General features: G+C 37.1%; 1 protein-coding gene across 4 annotated transcripts in view; it reads right to left on the bottom strand.

The window, feature by feature from the left end:
* Nucleotides 1–389: 389 nt before the first annotated feature.
* IMPACT (impact RWD domain protein) overlaps nucleotides 390–23590 on the bottom strand; it is a 31853-nt gene continuing 8652 nt past the window's right edge. For 2 of the 4 annotated variants that reach the window (XM_070778798.1, XM_070778800.1), the window contains 7 exons: nucleotides 18556–18641; nucleotides 14996–15118; nucleotides 12848–12945; nucleotides 9209–9282; nucleotides 5904–5994; nucleotides 4435–4569; nucleotides 390–3175 (listed from right to left, as the gene is read on the bottom strand). In XM_070778798.1, coding sequence (XP_070634899.1) covers nucleotides 3107–3175; nucleotides 4435–4569; nucleotides 5904–5994; nucleotides 9209–9282; nucleotides 12848–12945; nucleotides 14996–15118; nucleotides 18556–18641 — 676 coding nt within the window. In that variant the 3' untranslated portion in view covers nucleotides 390–3106. Of the gene's footprint in view, nucleotides 3176–4434; nucleotides 4570–5903; nucleotides 5995–7408; nucleotides 7539–9208; nucleotides 9283–12847; nucleotides 12946–14995; nucleotides 15119–18555; nucleotides 18642–23590 lie in introns of those variants that run through there. The other 2 variants (XR_011563788.1, XM_070778799.1) reach the window with 2 other exon arrangements.

Consider the following 23590-nt stretch of genomic DNA (forward strand, 5'->3'; position numbering starts at 1 on the left):
CAACAGTACGCAACTCAAAATCTGGGTTAAATGGAAAAAACAAACAAATTTCTTTCTAGGTCCAGAGACCCAAATCTCATCTGTTAGCATTATACTTTTGACCTGCCTGTTTCTCTTTCTACTTGGGTCTATACGAAGGGTTGGCAAAGTATGGATCACAAACCATAGTTTGCCTCCTGAGTTAAGAATGGTTTTTACATGTTGTAGTATTGTATTTATAGCTAGAAATATGTATCTGGTCTTCATCCCCGTATCTGGCACAGAACCCTTAATAGTTTATAATAGTGAGAAATTGGAAAAAAACCTAAATTATTGGAAACTAGTTTTTACTATATGGTGAGTAAATTTTGATGTACCCAGAATATAGAATATGACAAAGCCATAAGAAATTAAGCCATAGAAGAATATTTATTGACATGGGAAAATGTTAACAATATACCTCTATATGAAATATGCAAGATACAAAACAGTATATACAGTTTAATACCATTTTTATGGAAAGAAAAATAGCCATATATACAAAATCATGCATAGGAAAAAAATAGAAGCATACCAAATGTTAATAACGTTATCTCTAGACAGTGGAATTACAAGTGGCTATAGAATTTTCACAATAAATTTTACCTGCCTTCCAAACAGTATCTGCTTCATGCTATTCTTCCTTGGTTGTGATCAATTTGATATAATTTCTCTTCAAATAGGCTCTGTATCATGATATATACCTCCAAATCATACTGCTATTCCATTTAAAAAGTAGATGCTACTGGCTCTTTCATACTGGCATATGGAGAATATTTTTAACTCACACAATATACTATAAAATATGCCACAGCATAGATCTGGCTATAGAAAATTATTATTTGGAGAATTTGAAAACCTTCTAATAGAGAGAAATTTTAAATAGACAAAAGGATACTATAACTAGTTAGGGGTCCATAATGAAGAGTGTGAAATAACTCAGGTTCCATAACTGGAGACTTCTGGATCTCTCCTTTTTACTGGGCAAAGGATATTAGAGTTTTTTTAGTCTGGAAAATGTGGTTAATAAAAGAAGCAAAAATAAGTTGTTGTTGTTGTTGCTGTTAAGTAAGGGAAAATGGGATCAGAGATTAAAAGGTTTTCTATAAAGATGAATCCCAGGGACGGGGGAGCCTGGTGGGCTGCCGTCTATGGGGTCGCAGAGTCGGACACAACTGAAGTGACTTAGAAGCAGCAGCATAAAGATGTAAATAAATGTTAGATAAAACAGCTAGAAAGAAATTCAAATTTGGTGTTGCAGAAAAATTAACTCACATTTTTCTGTAGCACCAGTTCTTACTGTTTTTTATCTTCTTTGACAGGTTTTGACAGGCCAAAACTGTAAAATCATTTTAATGTTAATAGCCTTTAAGTTCTTTAACAGTTAATACATAAAACATACTTTTTCATGGAATTTGAGGTAAATGTTTTAAATAAATATGGGTTACAACAATTAAACACACTGACAACAAATGTAATTTAGATTTTACCTCTCAGAATCCATTCTAGAGTAAAGCAGTTTACTAAATTCTAATTAAAAATCCCAAGTCAAGATGTTGGATCTCCTAAAATTAAAACATTAGAGAATAGAAAAAAAAACAATGTGTCCACTTTTCTCTGATGTTTTCCATGCTCCAGCACCATTCCAAACTGCTTCCTTATTTCTGTTCCCTCTCTTTGGAAGAGAATTTCAGGCAAATCTGTGACTAACTAATAATTTTTAATAGTTGCTTACAACTATCATCTGAAAGGGAATAGTTAATGACTTATAATACCTCACAGATAAATTTATTTTCTAAATGCCTAGAGTCCCGGGGACAGGGGAGCCTGGTGGGCTGCCGTCTATGGGGTCGCACAGAGTCGGACACGACTGAAGCGACTTAGCAGTAGCAGCAGCAGTAGTGGTAAACTGTACAACTTGCAAATGAAAAAAGCAACTTTTATAAAAAACTGATGAAAGGAAGATTTTATAAGAATGGGGGGAAAAAAAAGAGGGATTTTTCTCTGTTTTTCCCATCAAAGATTCGTTCCTTCTCTCCACAAATCATGCAGTTGAGAGGGATTTTTCTCTGTTTTTCCCATCAAAGATGCGTTCCTTCTCTCCACAAATCATGGAGTTGAGAAAGATAGCTGCAGTATGAACAGGAAAAGTGCGCCGATTCACAGAACTACACGGCACACCGCCACTCTGCAGCAGCGGTGTCCTGCCACCTCTATGCCATTCCACAAATGCCCCGTTAACCCAGCACAGTTGTGGCACAGTTCTAATTCCTCAATGAAGATCACAAGAAAAGTACTTCCAGGTTGTTCGAAGAAACCAGACTACTACACCAATACATTTCAGCGGTGGGAGGAGACTACTGGCACACCATATTTATTGCTTAACAGTACAAGAATTAAACAAAAAAGTAGAGACTAGAAAATCACTTTGAAAATTCACAAACACCAATTTGCAACAGAAAACTGAGGCATAACACTTAAGTTAACAAATCTGTTAGATGAATTATCACTTCAGCACATTAACTGCAGGTGTATACTCCTGGATTTTCACTTAATCCATTACGCCACGATGAACAATATAAGATGAAAGGTGACGGACTTACGAACTAAAATCACAAGAAGAAACTCTTGAAGATCAATCTTCAGTGAGCCCCTAGTCCAATAAACCATAAAGAACAGTAAAAGGTAATACTCACTTAACAAAATGAGAATCCCAATGATGAGAAATCAGGTATTCATGTTCCTCTAGAGACACTTGTTCCCCACCTAACAAAGGCACTTGACATGTAATGAAATGGACAGTTAACTCAGGTACTGCCCTGGGCAACTGTTACCCTTCTAAAATTATATGCAGTGGTGATTAACTTCAAATTAATCCTTCTGAATCAGCCTGAAACACACATGAAAATATCACAAGTTCTCTATTTTGGCAGATGATATAACCAAAGAACAAAAAATATGCTGGTGTTCACAATGAATTGGCTGACTTGAACAGTCCAGGATTCTCTCTCTGCACAATATATTCTTGGATGACCATGGAATTTGTATATAATTATATGCAAATTAACCTTTCATATAGTTTCAGATGTTAATGTTCACTCCTTTTCTTGTCTTTTCTTACTTTTTTGTTCTTTCCCAAAGCCTTAGATGATTCCTCCTGAAAAAGACGTAAATTAATGTAGTATCTTCCTACACTTGAAAAGTGAAAGTGAAAGTCAAGTCGCTCAGTTGTGCCCGACTCTTTGTGACCCCATGGACTGTAGCCTACCAGACTCCTCTGTCCATGGGATTCTCCAGGCAAGAATACTGGAGGGGGTTGCCATTTCCTTCTCCAGGGGATCTTCCCGACCCAGGGATCGAACCCAGACCTCCCACATTGCAGGCAGACGCTTTAACCTCTGAGCCACCAGGGAAGCTCTTAGGAATCTTAAATCCCTACACTTAGCAGTCTTCAATCTAGTCATATAGAATACGCAGAATAGTGAAAGTGTAATTACTTCCATATGTACCATCTTTCCGTTCTATAGGGCTCTTTCACTTATCACACTCTATTTTAATATTTCCAAAACAATCAAGGATAATCAAAGAAAACATTTATCTCAGTTATCTAACAGATTTATATTTGAGTTATTTCAATATTATTTATAAGCTTACTTTTTTATTGGGCTTCCCTGGTGGCTCAGACAGTAAAGAATTTGCCTGCAGTGCAGGAGACCGTAGGTCAGGAAGATCACCTAGAGAGGGAATGGCTACCCACTCCAGTATTCTTGCCTGGAGAATTTTATTATTTTCTGTGAATATATATATTTTGTCCATGCTGCAGAGCTTGAGGGACTGAACCCATGTCCCTGCAGTAGAAGCCTACAGTCCTACCACAGGACCCCTAGGGAATTCCCCTTAATGTTTTTTAATCTACTGTTTATTTTTCAAAGTAAGGCAGCAAAATTTAAATGAATTAGATATGAACGTATCTGAAATATGAAACAAAAACCTCAAAATATGAAGGGAGAAGGCATCTAAAGGCATGCCAGGGAAAAGGGGATATGCTTTGACACTAACAGAGAATATTAGAATTTTACGGATGTTTTTAAAAACCAGCCAGTTCACTGTAGCATTAGCTACAACTTCTACAGGCCTCAGCTTTAGGGAGTGGAAACTGACTGGTCTTAAGGTTTTTATAAAACCCCATGAATCTACGAGATTAAGGTCTGAAGAGATGAACCAATCTGCCCAAGATCACACGAGTCAATCATATTGTTCTGACCAAAACCTAAGCCTCTAGTTTCCTAGTTCAATGGTTCTTCCAATATACGTCACTCATTCTAATTCACTCTTAATTTTCTTTTTCATGTTTTTCTTTCAATCTCACAGGCAACAGTGAGACACTCTTTAGATATAGTATCAGTAACCACTTACTGGTGAATTTGTGTAGTTCTTCTCCACTAGAATATTTCTGGCACAGTTGTTGATATGTTTGAAGCGATCTGGTCCGAGCAGAACCCCTCCATACCAGCGTGATACCACCACCATGACATCTCTCACATTCAAAATCTGTTATTTTCAGAAGCATAATTATGTACAGATATGGACAAGGACAAATGTGAGTTCTAAAGAAAAATGAAAAAAATATATATATACACACATATAAAATTGCACATAAAATTTCCCCCTGACTTTAATGGCATAACCATGAGTGAGCAGAGTGAGATTAGTAACAACTGAGGGGACAGATGTTAGAATGAGAAGGGAATGTGGAAAACAATCACTGTGCTCCAGTGTCCTCAAATCCCAAACCTGGGGGCCACCAGTCAGAGTGAAAGGGAGGCCATGCAGTAGGTTCCAGTTCTTGGTAACTTCAACCAGAATAGCTGAGCTTAGGCAGGTTTCTACTCCTACGTCAAACAGCAACACAAAACCTGCTTCTGCACAAACTGCTAGATAGAACTGAGGCTGTATGAGTAATCGCTGGTGCCTTCCGGTAAGGTCTGCCACAGTTTGACACTTGTCAGTGTTGCCCTTAACATGAAGCCCACCAGTCTACAGGCCTGACCCCCACAAAGTTCCTATTAAGGGAAGGCCCTGGTTAGAAAACAAAGCACTACATCCAATGGCAGAACAAACTACAGCAGCTACCTTAGGGGGAAAAAATCAATCCATTCTTAAAATTAATGAGCAATCAATCATCACCAGACAGATGAAGAAAATCCAGCAGCATGAAAGAGAAAGGACAAGATAAACTAAAATGGACAAGGAGAAATTTAAGGAAGGAAACATCTGAAAAAAGAAACTCTAGTATACTCAGAAAAATTTTCGAAGACACTGCATTCATAAAAGCAGAACAGCAAGCACACTATGAAAAGGGAAAAACAGAGAACAAGAAAGAACTCCTGAAAATTAAATATGGTTGCTAAAAAAAAAAATTTTTATTCAACAGAAATTTTGGAAGGCAGTCAAGAAAATGTCTCAGAACATAAAGCAATGAAATGGACAACTTAATAAAAAAAAAAGAAACATTCTGGATCTACCCAGAAGTCCAATATCCAACCAACATGAGTTTTACAAAGACAGAACAGAGAAAACAGAGGAGAGCAAACTGTCATGAAGAAAAAATGATAACTTTTTCCAGAGCTGTAGATAATCTTCTATTGTCTATCACTGGAACAGCTTGAAAGCCCAGCACAAGTTATCAACCCTTTGCTTTCTGCCCCATATCCAGTGGTCAAAATTGTCTTTCAATCAATGTTTAAAAATTATCTACTAATAAAACCAAATATGGCTCAATATATATCATATAACTGACTGACTTATTCCTAAATGGAGCTCTGTTTGGTTGAGAAATTTTACGGCTCACAGAACAGGATTGACAGGGTTTAACTCACACTTACCTCCATGAGATGGAGAAGACGCCCACCAGCTGCTGTTTCCCCGTCATCCTCACAGTCCTGTAAGAAGGTCTGCTTATCCTCACAGTATATTCTAGAAATCCATATCACAGTGTTATACTTTGAAACCTTGAAATACTGTAATAAAAGTTATACCCCTTCATACTTGTTGCCATTAATTTACTTCCAAAATTAGCATATTTATTTTAAAAAATCTTTCTTGATATATATTGGTTATATTTTTACTGATGATTTACTATCCAATATGCTTCCCTTTCTATATTCTGGAAAGTTAAAAATCAAGGGTACTTCCTGTGAATCAGAAATGCTACAATTTCAGAAAGTGAGCTTACACATCTGACACTCTGCTTCTTTTAATCTTGAAGCTGAGATTAGAGAGAGTAGTCACTAAAAAACGTTTACTGAGAGTCAGCTGTCTGAACATTACACATAAGAGGCACTAACAATGGTATAAAGGAAACAGGTGGTATACTGTAATCAGAGAGCCTACTCTCTAGTGAAGGAGACAAAAAGTACATTAAAAAAGATGGAGGTGCTAAAACCAACCTAAGTCAATATTTTATACTTTTCTAACATCTTATTCTAGCCACGAAGCATTTATCTTCCCCACTATAAGGACTGTAAGATTAATTTTTCTCCATAATCTCCCCCTGGATAGTTATCAGTATCAGAAATAAGTCACAGTGTTTTTACGCATTTAAATTATCTAGAAAGTTAGCATCTGGGATAATAAATAGGGCTACACTATAGTTGAATAAGCTTGGCAACTAAGTAAGAGGTATAAAAAGAAAACAGTGCCAGTTAAGATATGCCATCTAGTGGATTTTTTAGGCCCCTACAAATAGTAATATTCTATCTAGGACTAGGCAAATATAGCAAAGATATCTTTCCAGCTATTGTGATAAAAAGCCAAACACTACCTTATCTATACACCTAAGTCAACTTTATTAATTTTATTATACCAATCATATTCATTCATTCATTCATTCATCCATCTTTCCATCTACCAATCCATCTATCCATCCACCAATCCATTTATCCATTCATTTACTCAGTAAATATTTACTGCCCAGTTCGATCCCTGGGTTGAGAAGATCCCCTGGAGGAGGAAATGGCAACCCACTCCAGGGTTCTTGCCTGGTAAATCCCATGGACAGAGGAGCCTGGCAGGCTACAGTCCATGGGGTCACAAAGCGTCGGCTAAGACTGAAGCCACTGAGCACACGCGCATTCATACACACACACTGAACCACACACACACACACACACACACACACACTGAACCAAGCTCTACTATTATTTAGAGTTGGCCTGATTTCAAGAAAAGAAAGTTAGTACTATTAAACAAAATTTTATATGGCAACTTTAAGGTAAAAAGGAGTCAGGGATTGACTTTAAGGAACAAAAGAAGAAATTTAACTATATAAATCAGTACTGTTAGGTTTTGTTTTATTTTAAAAAGAAGTACCATGGACATTTTCACTAACCCTTTCCTCCCATGCCAGGAAGACAATGATGCAGCATCCAATACCTGTGTGGACCAATGGCCTGAAGAGTGCCCCATAACGCCAAAGCAGGAACACAGCCCCAGAACCAGGAAGTAACCTTAAAAGGACCCTAAGCATTCAAAACACACAACACAAAGTCCATGGACCACATTCAAGTTATTTGTTTAACTCCCCGTGGAGTCCTTTAAGCCTCCACTTTGTACCTTAGTCTTCTCTGACACACAATTATGACAAGCTAAGCTCCTTCATTCCCAAATATCAATTATATAAGGGGGTGACTTGGAGGGGCTGCTACATGCAGTCAGCTGACATCTGTGAAAAGTGATAACTGATCACCATCAATATGCAAAAATACTCAAGTACTTAAACCTGGGGCTTGAAATACACTATCTGGCACATTATTTAACTTTTAGATAACTTAAAATCAATATCATGTCCAGTGATTGTTGAAGGGGCAGCCACACAGCCATGTATTAATAGAATAAAAGAGATAAATAGCATTAAATTCTCAAAATCAGATCTACCACTTAATAATGATGTGATCTAGAAAGAGTTCACCTTTTTATAGTGGCACAATCACTTAAATAATTAGAATTAACTCATGTAAATTGAGTGCACAGAGTAGGCACTCAATAAAGATGCGAACTAAATGAATACCTATTAACACTTTTACAGCACATTCTAACCACTGAGAGCAAGCACAGTCTAATCTCTACTTTATATTGATGACCCTAACTCACTAAAACACCAAAATTCTATACCCTGATACTCTAATAAGTAGGGACTTATGTAACAAATAGGTTTTAAGAAGATTTGGCATTTAACGGGATGTGACTTAGTAATATTAAAAACTCCCCAACCAAAAGTGATAATTTTTTTGAGTTTTCTGAATTTTAGATAGCCTAAATTTTACAGATAGTCTCTATCACATTTTAAGTTTACATCGAATTCCTATGTCTATATTCTGATCTATTTTAGTCCTAAACTATGTTAAGTCTGTATAAATTTGAATATTTTAAAAAATACACCCTTCATCTCTTTACAACAAATTTTGCAGAGATTTGTATAAAACCTTCATACTCAAAGATGTGTAATGAAAGAAGCACTCTAAATTCACTGCTAACGGGAGCATAAATTGGTTTAAAAAAAACTTCAGAAAAAATTTGGTAATATGGATTAAGAATTTCAAAAATGTTCACATTTTTTGACAATTCTCCTTCCAGGAATCTATTCATTTTTTCCTTTTTACCTACTTCTGTTTCATTTCAAAAAAGAATATGAAATAACCAGAACCTATCCTGAGAAAATAATCTAAAAAGTATACAAAGATGTTCACAGGACTATTCTTTGTAATAGTTTTAAAAAATGAAAAACTAAAACAAAAAGGAAATGGTTAAATAAATTGTGGTATGGAACCTCAACCAAATATGATAAAGCCATTAAAATAATGTTTATAAAGCAATATAACAACACAGAAAAATGCTTTTGTTATCTTAAGGAAAAACCTGGATACTAGAATGAAGCATTAAAAAATAAACTTTGCATAGAAAAGACAGAAAACATTTCACAATATCAGTTACACTGAATGGCAGAGAACGGTTAACTTTTCCTTTTTTTCCTGCCGTTTCCAAATATTTCACACATGATTATTACTTTTACAATGGAAAAAAAACACATAATTGTTTGTTTGTTTTAAATCATGGATCTATTCCCCACATTTTTTTTTTTTTTTTTTTTACAAACTGCACATTGCTGAAGCAGTGATTGATGATCACTTACCGGTACGCATAGATGTTGTGGGTGGCACTAGCAATTTTCTTATTCTCATACAATTTGGCAAGAACCATTTTCACCTTAAAAGCAGCAACAATATAAATAAACTGATATATATTTTTTATTTGCTCTGTAAATGCTAAAAAAAAATCTTAAAGCATATTGATATACATAGTGTTGAACTGAAATTAACAGTTATTTAAAGAATCAACTACATTTTGAAAAAGCCATTTCCAAAGTTTTCTCCTCATTTTAGGGGCAAAACTGAATTACTCTAAATGGTATAAAAAAACAGTTCTAGAATTTTTGAGCACCAGTTTTCAAGAAATATCTGAGCAGTAACCATGTCCAAGGTACTTGCATATAAGAAATTTCCCCCATACTGTAGAGAAAAAGTTAAATGAGATTATGAGAATTTCTAGAAATGGCTCTGAAAATTTACCAGCGTGAGAGGTGCAGACTAATGGTACGTTTCAAAACTTATGAAACTAAACTCTCCCTGGAAGAAATAAGGTTCAGAGAGGACCTAACAAGAGCCAGAATTTGAAAGATAAGTGACAATTCTGCATCAAAATGGAAGAGTAGAGTGGAGCAAGAAGAAGTCATTCCTTCAGAGGAAAGAGCATGTACAGATGGACCAGATTTAGTAGGAAGAAATAAACAATGCTTAAATTTAACTGGGGGCTTCCCTGATAGCTCAGTTGGTAAAGAATCCACTTGCAATGCAGGAGACCCTGGTTCAACTCCTGGGCCGGGAAGATCTGCTGGAGAAGGGATAGGCTACCCACTCCAGTACTCCTGGGCTTCCCCTGTGGCTCAGCTGGCAAAGAACCTGCCTGCAATGCAGATCTGGATTCGATCCCTGGATTGGGAAGATCCCTGGAGAAGGGAAAGGCTACCCATTCCAGTATTCAGGCCTGGAGAATTCCATGGACTGTACAGCCCATGGGGTCACAAACAGGTGGACATGACTGAGCAACTTTCACTTTGGGCTTCCCTAATAGCTCAGTTGGTAAAGAATCCGCCTGCAATGCAGGAGACCTGGGTTCAATTCCTGGGTTGGGAAGATCCCCTTAAGAAGGGAAAGGCTACCCACTCCAGTATTTTGGCCTGGAGAAATCCCTGGACTACATAGTCCATGGGGTCACAAAGAGTCAGACATGACTGAGTGACTCTCACTTAGCTGAAATGGAACTTTAGATAAACCACAATATTTTTATTATAAGTATGACCTATGCAATAATGTTTATCTGAAATTCCAATTTAGGTAGGTATCCTGGTAACCTTAGCAGGGACATAAAAGAGAAGGTTCAGAAACTGACCAACAGTTTTATGTAGCTCTGCGTTCAGAGTATGAATGTAATGACAGATGTATCAGATGATTAAAGCAGGATCATATCACGAAGTGACTTGTATAACGTGTTTGAATTTCTCCTTGTAGCCAAAGGAAATCAGCAAAGATTATTGAGTATGTGGGGGAAGAGTATCTGACACGTGGTCAGATCTTCCAGAAAAGCAGTTGGCAAGAGGCACAGATGAAACTGGAGGTAGGGAAGACTGAGTTAGAGATGGGGGGAGACCAATTTGGATCAGAAATAATGCAATTTTGTGTTTCTCAGACTCAGATTCCTGATTAGTAAAGTAAGTAGACACTGACCTCTGAGATTTATTTCAGGTCTCACAAATTATGATCCTGTAAGTCTAAGTGACTATAATCAGAAATGGAAAAGGGATCCAGGATGAAGAGATTCAGAATAGAATGTCTAAGGACTCTGGCAACAAGATTATAAGTAATGGCCAAGGGAAAAACAGGGTTTCTGAGAGAACAGCTCAGAAGCTTGTGCCAGAAGCTCTTATCCCGATCACAAATTAATGAAGAAAAGAACTTCCTCTTCCAGAGACTAACAGAGAATTAAAAGGCAACCTGGTGCAAAAAATTATATTCCTATACATAGGGCTTTAGAAGAACTTGGAGAGACCAAAGGGAAGAAGACTGATGCTTATTCTAAGACTTCTCTGGTTAATTTAACTTCATAGGTATACTGAAATTGTCTCTTACATTCATAAAGTTTGGGGTAGATTATAGCAGCAAGGAAGAAGAAAACAATTCTGCTGAAGAGATTGAGAAAGACATAGAACTATGAATACCATTTTTGACTGAAAAGTTTCCCTAATGATATCCTTTGGTGGCTATCAGGTCACCTAAAATCAGAAAGCTGAAAGGAAAAGGAATTCAGGTTGGAAAGACTGGGCTCAACCAGTCTGTCTACTGTCCCCCTACTTGGGTAACAACAAATCAGGCCAGGTTTTACAGAACTCCCATGTGATGTGACAAATGATTTTTTTTTTTTTTTAGACAAATGATTTTTTAACAAGTGAGTAAGCCTCTTGAGAAATTTGTATGCAGGTCAGGAAGCAACAGTTAGAACTGGACATGGAACAACAGACTGGTTCCAAATAACAAAAGGAGTACGTTAAGGCTGTATATTGTCTCCCTGCTTATTTAACTTATATGCAGAGTACATCATGAGAAATGCTGGGCTAGAAGAAGCACAAGCTGGAATCAAGATTGCCGGGAGAAATATCAATAACCTCAGATATGCAGATGACACCACCCTCACGGCAGAAAGTGAAGAGGAACTCAAAAGCCTCTTGATGAAAGTGAAAGTGGAGAGTGAAAAAGTTGGCTTAAAGCTCAACATTCAGAAAATGAAGATCATGGCATCCAGTCCCACCACTTCATGGGAAATAGATGGGGAAACAGTGGAAACAGTGTCAGACTTTATTTTTCTGGGCTCCAAAATCACTGCAGATGGTGACTGCAGCCATGAAATTAAAAGACGCTTACTCCTTGGAAGGAAAGTTATGACCAACCTAGATAGCATACTGAAAAGCAGAGACATTACTTTGCCAACAAAGGTCCGGCTAGTCAAGGCTATGGTTTTTCCTGTGGTCATGTATGGATGTGAGAATTGGACTGTGAAGAAGGCTGAGCGCCAAAGAATTGATGCTTTTGAACTGTGGTGTTGGAGAAGACTCTTGAGAGTCCCTTGGACTGCAAGGAGATCCAACCAGTCTACTCTGAAGGAGATCAGCCCTGGGATTTCTTTGGAAGGAATGATGCTAAAGCTGAAACTCCAGTACTTTGGCCACCTCATGCGAAGAGTTGACTCATTGGAAAAGACTCTGATGCTGGGAGGGATTGGGGGCAGGAGGAGAAGGGGACGACAGAGGATAAGATGGCTGGATGGCATCACCGCTCGATGCACATGAGTTTGAGTGAACTCCGGGAGTTGGTGATGGACAGGGAGGCCTGGCGTGCTGCGATTCATGGGGTCGCAAAGAGTCGGACACGACTGAGCGACTGAACTGAACTGAAAGCATCATAATTTTCTATACCACCAGAATAGTTTTTTCTTCTTTGAAAATCCGTTAGTTAAGCCCTAATCAGAGTCTGCATATAATTTTGAAAGCAGTCATCATAAATATTCCATGACTCCCAATAATTTGGGGGTAGAAAAATCAGCAAATAATTTTTATCTTGAATGAAAATTAAAAGCAAAAACAAATATATTATTGCAAAACCATCTGCTTGAATTACTTTGGTAAAACAACATCAAAGTGAACTGGACACAGTAAATTTACCTGTTTGGGACAAACTACTGGAGCCAAGTGTGCCTGAAAAGTACTTCTTCGGTCTGTAATAGGAATGCCATGATCAATTGGAGGTAATTCTTCTATTTCTATAAATGTAAAGAATTATGTTACTTTTTAAAATTCTTACATACAAATACTGAAAAACTGGTAAATGGTATAGTGCAGGGAGTTAGGAAAGAGATGTAAATTACATGGCCAATCAACTCAAATAACCAACACTGGTTGTCTATTAAATTACAATTTTAAGTAAAATGTTCCCCCAATATATCCTACATTAAGATAAAACTACTTGACTTATAAATGCTTCTCACCTGCTAAGTGGTCACCCAGTGAAAATGGCAGGTTGGCACACAAATCCTGGACTGTTTCAATAGTATAAGTTGGCAGAATATCTAACTTTTAAGAGTATAAGGGAGTCCTGAGACCAAAAAGATCAGCTAACAAGGAGTATTTATTTATTTTACTGTTGATGGACCTCTGGGTTGGGAAACCTATGACTTCACTTTGTACAGCTGTAATATAGTACCTTCTGTTAATAAAACCGTTCTGACTTCATAGGATTGAATTCAATATATCAATAGTACACCATATTGGTATTCCATTGAGTACTTAATTTCCAGTTATTCTGCCCTTTAAACAAGCTTAAGAACAATTAATTTTTTTCTATTTCTACAAGCCAGTTTACCTTACAAGTGATGAAATACTTCAACTAATTCATATAAAAATATTTCTGGAGCATTTTAAATAACTTGCCTCAAATCCCCGCTCTGGTTTACGGCAGGACTAGGATAAGAAGCCAGGTTTATGGAGGATGTTTGACCTTCCCCCAAGTTGTGTTCTCTTTTTGAAAAGATTGTGACCACTGTACTGGTACACTACTAAGGTCAATACGAACTGGATGTGATTTATTATGACTTTGATTTTCATTCTTTTTAATAGTGAATCTTCTTTCTCTAAAGAAATCCTATGCCAAATCCACAAATATGTAAATGAATAAAATGGGAGCTACTCAGAGTGAAGCAGGGGCAGGTATCCTGGGTCTTCTTCCCCTACTCATTCACTTCTTTGTCCTCTCTCTTCCACTAATTTTAGGACAGTATGCAAGAACTTTAAATTTCCATTCACTATTTAAAAGGTACTATATGATAGCAGAGGAAACTCCCTATCTTCAAAGAAAATGAACATCCTCTCTGGTCTATCATGGTTTTGTAAGACACTTGAGGAACTGACGATATCATTCAAAATTTTAAAATACTAAAATGGAACATACTTTATGATAGAAACACAGAGCTTATTTATCACAGCAACCTATTCATAAGTTGAATGCTACTCGATTATGGAATAAATTGGAGCAAAAACTAAAATCTTAAAGGCATTTCATTAGCTTTAGTTCAGTGGTTGCACCTTCAATTACTGTATTTATATTTGTTAGCACAGACTAAAATTTAACTCTGAGCCATCAGTAGATCTAAGATTTTAAAAATACAAAAACAGGGTATGAATTGAAAACATTAACATAGCTTTCTTAGTTTCAATTTCTCCCATCACTAATTCAAAACTCTAATAGCAAAAAAAAAAAGAAAGAAAAACTAAATTTCTATTTTTGTCCTCACTATTCTGATAGACTTAGGAAACACCAAAATGTCCAAGAGGCAGGAAAAATATAACCCAGTTCTCTGTAAATTAATAAGAATTCCTTAAAAGGTAACAGTTTACTAAATCTCTATACCATTCCAAAAACAAATCATAGTGCTACCACCCTGTGCTGTGCTGAGTCACTCAGCTGTGTCTGACTCTTGTGACCCCATGGACCGTAAGCACGCCAGGCTCCTCTGTCCACGGGGATTCTCCAGGTAAGAACACAAGGGTGCGTTGCCACGCCCTCCTCCAGGTGATCTTCCCAACCCAGGGACTGAACCCAGGTCTCCTGCATCGCAGGTGGATTCTTTACCATCTGGGCCACCAGGGAAGCCCAAGGATACTGGAGTGGGTATCCTATCCTTTCTCCAGGATATTTTCCCAACCCAGGAATCGAATCGAGGTCTCCTGCATTGCAGGTGGATTCTTTACCAGTTGATCTACCAGGGAAGCCACATCACTACTGTCCTCAAAATAAACTAGTAACATTCACTATACCTGTTCGATTTTCACTGACATCAAAATCCAAAGTTTTAACTTGATTTTCTGGTTGACATGCTAAAACAAGATCATCTTCACATTCAATGTCTTCCTCTTCAGTTTTCTTCTTTACGTCTGGGCCTATGTGGGTATGAGACATTATGAGTGATCATACGACAGTAAGAAATGACACTTAAAAAACTTTGAGTCTTGATCTCTAAACATCAGTCTTCAACAGAATCAACCAGTGTTCCTACAAGTGGTTGTCTCCAGGTTGGGACAAGGAAAATGTAAGATGTAAGATGGGCTGGGACATCTTGTGATTGCAGAGAGTAAAGGAATGTTCAGAAAAAGATGGGAGCTTATAAAAAGAACACAGGAGCCCACCTGCGAGCATTCTGAAAGGCCAAATCTGGAACAATTTGAGCAACAAAATAATGACAGTATGGAATTTTAGCTCACTAAATAAAATGAGTTCATTCTAATGTAAATAAATAAATGTGGAGAAGAGACATCTTGTTCTCACAATACAATTCCAATTAACCATACCAAGAAGGAAAGAAAGAAGTGAGAATCACCATATTGTTACAACACTATATTGTTTATAAATATTGTTGGTAAGATACACTAATAGATACTAAAATCAGGGGGTGGAGGGATGAAAGTTTGAAGACAAATAGGGTATTAGCACAGCCTCAAAGTATCTCTCCCAAGAGACTTATCAACTGTGATAATTTGATATGACAACCTAGATAGACCATGGTACACAGATACTTGGTCAAACACTGTTCTACATATTTCTTCAAAGGTATTTCTTAGATGGAATCTACATTCAAATCAGTTGACTTTGCATAAAGCAGATTGCTCTCCACAATGCAAGTGAGACTCAACCAGTTAAGGTCTTTTTTTTTTTTTTTTTCACGTAAGGTCTTAAAAAGGACTGACCTCCCCAGACAAGGAGGGAATTCTGCCAACATACAACTTTCACAGCCTTGAGTTTCAGGATCATTTCTTCTCTACGTCTCCAGGCTGTCAGCCTGCCTTGCAGATTTTGGACTTTCAAGCCTCCATAATTTTGTGAGCCAATTCCTTAAAATCAATCAACCTCTCCCTCTGTCCCCAACCTTTCCTTCCCCTCACCTCTCTCTATAAATGTTGAGTTGGCCAAAAAGTTCACTCAGGTTTTTCTATCACATCTTATGGAAACCCCAAACAAACTTTTTGACCAACCCAATACATAGATACATCCACACACACATACATACATACATAAGACACACACATTTTATTGGTCTGTTCCTCTGGGAAACTTGATTAATATAGTAACTTTATAGTGGAGTCATTTAGCAGGTACCCCCTTAACAAGGGATCAAGGTAAATATCACCAGTAATGAAGCGTATCGATATCATTAGCTCCTTGATATAGTACATACACTATGCAGGACACAGTATCATTTCTGTGGTATTTTTGCCAAAATGCCTAGTCTTACTCCAGTCATGAGAAAACAGTGGACAAACTCAAGGTCACGAAAGGTCATAAAAGTGAAAGAAAGAATGGAGAACTCTTATAGATTAAAGGGAAGTAAGGAGAAAAAATGCAACAAAGAATCCTGGACCAGATCTGAGAACAGCAGAAAGAACACTAGTGAAAATATTATTATATTATATTTACCAATGCTTGCTTTCTGTTCTTGATAATTATACTATGGTTATATAAGATGTTACTCAAGGAAGCAGAGTGAGGGATACAGCAGTTATTTCTACTATTTTTGCAACTTTTCTGTAAGTCTAAAATTAGTTCAGAATTTTTTAACAGTTGTAAATAACTACTTCAAGATTTAATATTTCCATAGTAGAAAAATTAAAATAATAAAGAATAAATACATACTGAAGATTAGTAGTAAAATAAAAATGAATTACTTGTCAAGTGGGTGCCCTGGAGAAGAAAATTCTCATGAGATATCCTGATCACTTCCTTTTAATATGAAGTCTAGAAAATTTTTTATTAAAAAATTCTGAAGAAAATTTTGAAAAATTATAAATTATACAACCTAAATCAGTAACTCAAAAAACTGAAGTGTGGCAAAACTAAGTTATAGATATAGGTGGGAAAGGGAAAATACCATATTAAAATCAACAATTTAAAAACCTTCCTAAGAGGTGAGTGATTCCAAAGTATTGGAGTTCTACATTTCTACTAGTATACATAACACTTTTGCAAGTATCCCACATTCTAGAGTGGTGGAATTGGCAAAAACTGATTTTGAGACCACTCTTCTCAGATGCCCTGAAATGCCACAAAATCAGAACATGAAGCATAAAAAGTCAAGGAAAACACTTCAAAAAATACTGTCCCATGATCGGAATATCTTCAGACCATTTATCCCTTTGATTTTAATGGAAGCAGTAAAAATACTTGCTTCTATAGAAAAATTGTAAAATGCTCTGAAAAAATACATATTTCTATCAACTTCAAATGTATACTGATTTTGGTAAGGGAATCCTCAATAATTGGTTTCCTGTAAATAACCTTCTAAAAATTAGTAAACAGACTATTGAATTGTTGTTCTTTAATCCTTCTTCTCCCCAAACTGAAAACAATTCTATCAGTATAACAATAAAAGTCTATTTGGAAATAAAATCATACTTAGTAATTTACAAAAGTAAAGTCTTTTGTAGTAACTGGAGCAAAGACTAGCAAAGTAAACAGAAAACATAAGAAACTTCTATGCTGTTATGTACCTATGATTCAACAAAAGAATAATAATAAAGCAAAATATTAATTCTCAAATGTTCTGAAATTAGATAGTGGCGATGGCTGCACAACTTTGGAATTTACTAAAAACCACTGAATATACATTTTAAAAGGTGAATGATCATAGTATATGAATTCTATCTCGATTTAAAAATCAATTTTCAAAGTTACTTTTTATACCCTAAATATTGGTCATGTTTTCCAAAGTTCTTTTTCTATAAACATAAGGCACCCCACTCCAGTACTCTTCCTGGAAAATCCCATGGATGGAGGAGCCTGGTAGGCTATAGTCCATGGGGTCGCTAAGAGTAGGACACGACTGAGCGACTTCACTTTCACTTTTCACTTTCATGCACTGGAGGAGGAAATGGCAACCCACTCCAGTGTTCTTGCCTGGAGAATCCCAGGGACGGGGGAGCCTGGTGGGCTGCCATCTATGGGGTCGCACAGAACACGACTGCCGCAACTTAGCAGCAGCAGCAACACTCATTTGAAGCTAATGTCTAACTTATATCAATAATGCATGAAGAATGTTACATGGTTAATATTGCCATAGAAAGCAAAGGTTTTTGAGCAAAGTTCTTTAACCATAAAATTCTATCTCTGTAAGAGCTTATTGTAATCTGAAACCAAAGAGGCTGCACCTTATTGAAAGAAATAACCATATTTACATGAGTAAAGAACTTTTCAGAGAATATATTTTATCATGTAAAACCATAAAACAGCATATAGATCTTTATATTAAAAGTTCCAGTGAGAACATATACATGAAAATTTAATTACTGTAAATTAAAAGAGCAATGATAACGTTTTTCAAACATACCTGGTTCTGTCATCTGAGATTTTTGTATCAGGACATCTCTTATTTTCTCCACCCACAAGTAAAGAATACTTTCACCAATATTCTGGCTAAACAAAATTCAGGGGAAAAATTGTTATTAAAAAAATTCTTTCTCAAATTCAAGATAATACAGACATATTTATAATCTAAGAAATTAAATTATCTCTAGCCATGTGTTTTTTTTTTCTGCCTTGCTGCGCAGTTTGTGAGATCTTAGTTCCCCAACCAGGGACTGAACCCAGGCCCTTGTAGTGATAGCTCCAAATCTTAACCACTGGACCACCAGGGAATTCCCTAGCCATGCCTTTTAAAAGGAAATTTATAAAAACATGAGATTTACTAACATTTGTAGATGAATATTTAATATATCAATATTAAAAATCCCAAATGGCTCCCAAATTAATATTGCTTACTTAAAATAAGTAGAAGAGCTACAACCAAAGAGGGGAAAGAGAATTTCTGAACTTGAACGGAATTAAGATAGACATAAATATGACTTTGTTTCTGTCAGTGAATATAACTGTAGTGCTGATGCCCAGTCACTGCTTGCTTTCCTCAACTTTTTGAACAATTTCACACCACTTATTTTGTATACTTATTTCAACAATTAAGAATACAAAGCATTTTAGAAACTCCCCAAGAAAGCCAATTTACAAGACTAAAAGACAAGCAATTTAAAGCTTTAGATTCTTATTTTGTTTTTGATATAATATTCTATTGCCCAAATTCACTTCGGTTCCAAAGAGCTGTCTGGCTGCATCAGATAATTGAGTCCATCTCAAAGGCTCACTGAGAAAAAGAAGTCATAGTTCATTTCCACAGAGTTATGTTAAATGATGGCAACAGCAATAAAATAAAGGCCCAAGTGTCTATGTTTTAGGGAATGATACTAATTTTAGATGTGTTAATATGTGTGTTTAAGGAACTCACCAAACTACTTCATAACACCTTACCCCTTCCTCTAACAGTTGCTCTTGAAACCATTATCTCTCTTTATCACCACTCATCAGCACCCAAAGGAAGCTTTCAAAACAAGCATACAGAAGAAAACAACACTGTTTTCAAATAATTTTGTACCCTCAAACACTCCCATTCCACCCATAATCCCTGAGCACTAAAACGATCCTCTGTGCTCTTTGGCAACCTGTCTTATTTAGAGAGGGCAAAAGTCAACTGGAAAAGTTTTAAAAATTAACAACGTTCGTTGAGTTTCTTTTAAACAATTCCTACTCCTTTCCTCTCTCCTCCATAAAATAGAGAAAGGTAAAATGTATTGAATATATACTAAGCTCAAAGTACATTATATATTGATATAGCAACACATTTAATGCTCATAATTTTCTAACAGACTAGGCCTTATTTTCCCATTGTACAGATGAGAAAGCAGACCTGGAGAGATCAATAAACTTGCCTAAGACAGTCTTATAAGCAGTAAGAAGTCCAGAGCGAGAATGGGAATGCAGACTTACTCCAGAGCTCAGGTCGCCCACATCACTTTGCTCTCCTAGCAAGCAGCTGTGCCCTTAGGCAAGCAAGACACTTGAACTGCCTCAGTTTCCCCACCTACAAAACAGATTTACAGCATCTGGTCTTACTTTACAAAAGCAGTCTCTTTTCAAGTGGACCTGTCTTAATTCACTCAACAGATCTGTAAGGGCCTCGCCTTTACACCAAGCACTATGTGCAACCCTGAGGGTGTAGCAGTGAATGAGAAAACTGGGTCCCCTGTCAGTGCTTGCAATTATTGTTCTTAAAACTGTATGCTTTTCTATGTAATTCCCTCCATCTCCTAACACCATTCTATTGAATTCATCACATCATCATCACCACCAAAAGGAGCAGCACTAATATCTAGTGTTTATTGAACACCTACCATATGTAAGATGTAGAAAATGCTTGGTTACTCCACTTAATCTTTACAGCCCCCTTTGAGACAGGAAAATCATCTCTCTGTGAATATATATTCACATTCAGATTTGTTATTTTTGTTAGGGGACTTTTGGGGGAAGGGACAGTGGAAAATGCCCTGGAAGAATTTCTGCAGTTAATAACTAATTTTTCCTAATAAGAAGAAGACATTAAACCTTAACTCCAAATTTCCTCTCCTCTAGCCCATGGCTTCCTGAAGAAAAATATTCAACAGCACTCCATCTAACATCATTTATTGACTGTTTCCTTTGTCCCGAGTATTTAACTAGATTTACTGAAATCCAGTTTAAGGAAGTTGTAGTAGATGTGAAAGGTTTCCTGAAGAAAATGAAAATTCTTTCCCTTGAACCTCCAATTCTATCACTGATGGTGGTTTGTGTGGTGTCACTGCTCCTGCTTTTTTGTGTTTTCTCTCATGACTGTAGTTTGTAACCCCCCCTTTTTTAAAAGAAGAGTTGATTATTCAGATCTTTTAAATGCAGACTAGGATTTGGTGGTTTTCAAACTTTCACCTTCACTGTAATGAAATTTCTCACAGAACCAAAAACAAATTAAAACAGACAAAAGCTCGAGTCCTCCCTCCTGTGCCCTTCTTTTCCTGCATCGCAGTGGTCCTGGAGGAAGTTTGATGAATCCTAAAAATCGGTGCAAAATCTGAGAATACTCATTATATGGTGAGATGCTAAGCTTTTAATTTATGAAATTGTTGTGGTATAGTAGCTAAATATAAAAAGTCTAGAACAAATTTGTTTCAAATTGAATAAAAGATCAACTTGGATTAAAAATTGCTATTTTAGTCGAGACATAACTGTGATTAACTATACTTAAATAACTATAATCCAGTTCAGAACGATCAAAACAAAGTCAAGTTACTTGTGACTCTCATTTGACCTGTGGCTCTAATTTTCATACCTTTAATTCTCCAGTATGTATATTTGTTATTTAAGGGTAAAGATATTCATTAAAATGTACTACAAAGTTGCATAACCTCAGACAATTCACTCGATCTGAGTTTGCATCATCTCATTTTAAAAATGACAAAACTTGATGAGATGACTCTTCTGACAAGAACAAAAAGGAGAGCTGCTACTATACAGTGCTAAAATGTATCACATGAATTACGTCACTTAATCCTCACAATGATATTATTCTATTATCCTCATTTTACAGATGAGAAAGAGGTTGCATTATTTCAAAAACTGACCCCAGAAACCTGCCCAAGACACCCTTAACATCACCCTGATTAAACTTCAGACAGGCACAGCTTCCTGACTCTAGGCCCTGACCTCTCTGTTCTTAGAGCATTTTCTTTAGAGATCAGATCAGATCAGTCGCTCAGTCGTATCCGACTCTTTGCACCCCCATGAATTGCAGCATGCCAGGCCTCCCTATCCATCACCAACTCCTGGAGTTCACTCAGACTCACATCCATCGAGTCAGTGATGCCATCCAGCCATCTCATCCTCTGTCGTCCCCTTCTCCTCCTGCCCCCAATCCCTCCCAGCATCAGAGTCTTTTCCAGTGAGTCAACTCTTCGCATGAGGTGGCCAAAGTACTGGAGCTTCAGCTTTAGCATCATTCCTTCCAAAGAAATCCCAGGGCTGATCTCCTTCAGAATGGACTGGTTGGATCTCCTTTCAGTCCAAGGGACTCTCAAGAGTCTTCTCCAACACCACAGTTCAAAAGCATCAATTCTTCGGCGCTCAGCCTCCTTCACAGTCCAACTCTCACATCCATACATAACCACAGGAAAAACCATAGCCTTGATTAGACGGACCTTTTTTGGCAAAGTAATGTCTCTGCTTCTGAATATGCTATCTAGGTTGGACATACTTTCCTTCCAAGGAGTAAACGTCTTTTAATTTCATGGCTGCAGTCACCACCTGCAGTGATTTTGGAGCCCAGAAAAATAAAGTCTGACACTGTTTCCACTGTTTCCTCATCTATTTCCCATGAAGTGGTGGGACCGGATGCCATGATCTTCATTTTCTGAATGTTGAGCTTTAAGCCAACTTTTTCACTCTCCACTTTCACTTTCATCAAAAGGCTTTTGAGTTCCTCTTCACTTTCTGCCATAAGGGTGGTATCATCTGCATATCTGAGGTTATTGGTATTTCTCCCGGCAATCTTGATTCCAGCTTGTGTTTCTTCCAGTCCAGCGTTTCTCATGATGTACTCTACATATAAGTTAAATAAACAGGGTGACAATATACAGCCTTGACATACTCCTTTTCCTATTTGGAACCAGTCTGTTGTTCCATGTCCAGTTCTAACTGTTGCTTCCTGATCTGCATACAAATTTCTCAAGAGGCAGATCAGGGGGTCTGGTATTCCCATCTCTTTCAGAATTTTCCACATTTTATTGTGATTCACACAGTCAAAGGCTTTGGCATAGTCAAGAAAGCAGAAATAGATGTTTTTCTGGAACTCTCTTGCTTTTTCAATGATCCAGCGGATGTTGGCAATTTGATCTCTCGTTCCTCTGCCTTTTCTAAAACCAGCTTGAATATCAGGAAGTTCACGGTTCATGTATTGCTCAAGCCTGGCTTGGAGAATTTTGAGCATTACTTTACTAGCGTGTGAGATGAGTGCAATTGTGCGGTAGTTTGAGCATTCTTTGGCATTGCCTTTCTTCGGGATTGGAATGAAAACTGACCTTTTCCAGTCCTGTGGCCACTGCTGAGTTTTCCAAATTTGCTGGCATATTGAGTGCAGCACTTTTACAGCATCATCTTTCAGGATTTGGAATAGCTCAACTGGAATTCCATCATCTCCACTAGCTTTGTTCATAGTGATGCTTTCTAAGGCCCACTTGACTTCACATTCCAGGATGTCTGGCTCTAGGTCAGTGATCACACCATCGTGATTATCTGGGTCGTGAAGATCTTTTTTGTACAGTTCTTCCGTGTATTCTTGCCATCTCTTCTTAATATCTTCTGCTTCTGTTAGGTCCATACCATTTCTGTCCTTTATCGACCCCATCTTTGCATGAAATGTTCCTTTGGTATCTCTGATTTTCTTGAAGAGATCCCTAGTCTTTCCCATTCTGTTGTTTTCCTCTATTTCTTTGCATTGATCGCTGAAGAAG

This window comes from Bos indicus, chromosome 24, assembly GCF_029378745.1.
Source record: "Bos indicus isolate NIAB-ARS_2022 breed Sahiwal x Tharparkar chromosome 24, NIAB-ARS_B.indTharparkar_mat_pri_1.0, whole genome shotgun sequence".
Lineage (NCBI taxonomy): Eukaryota > Metazoa > Chordata > Mammalia > Artiodactyla > Bovidae > Bos > Bos indicus.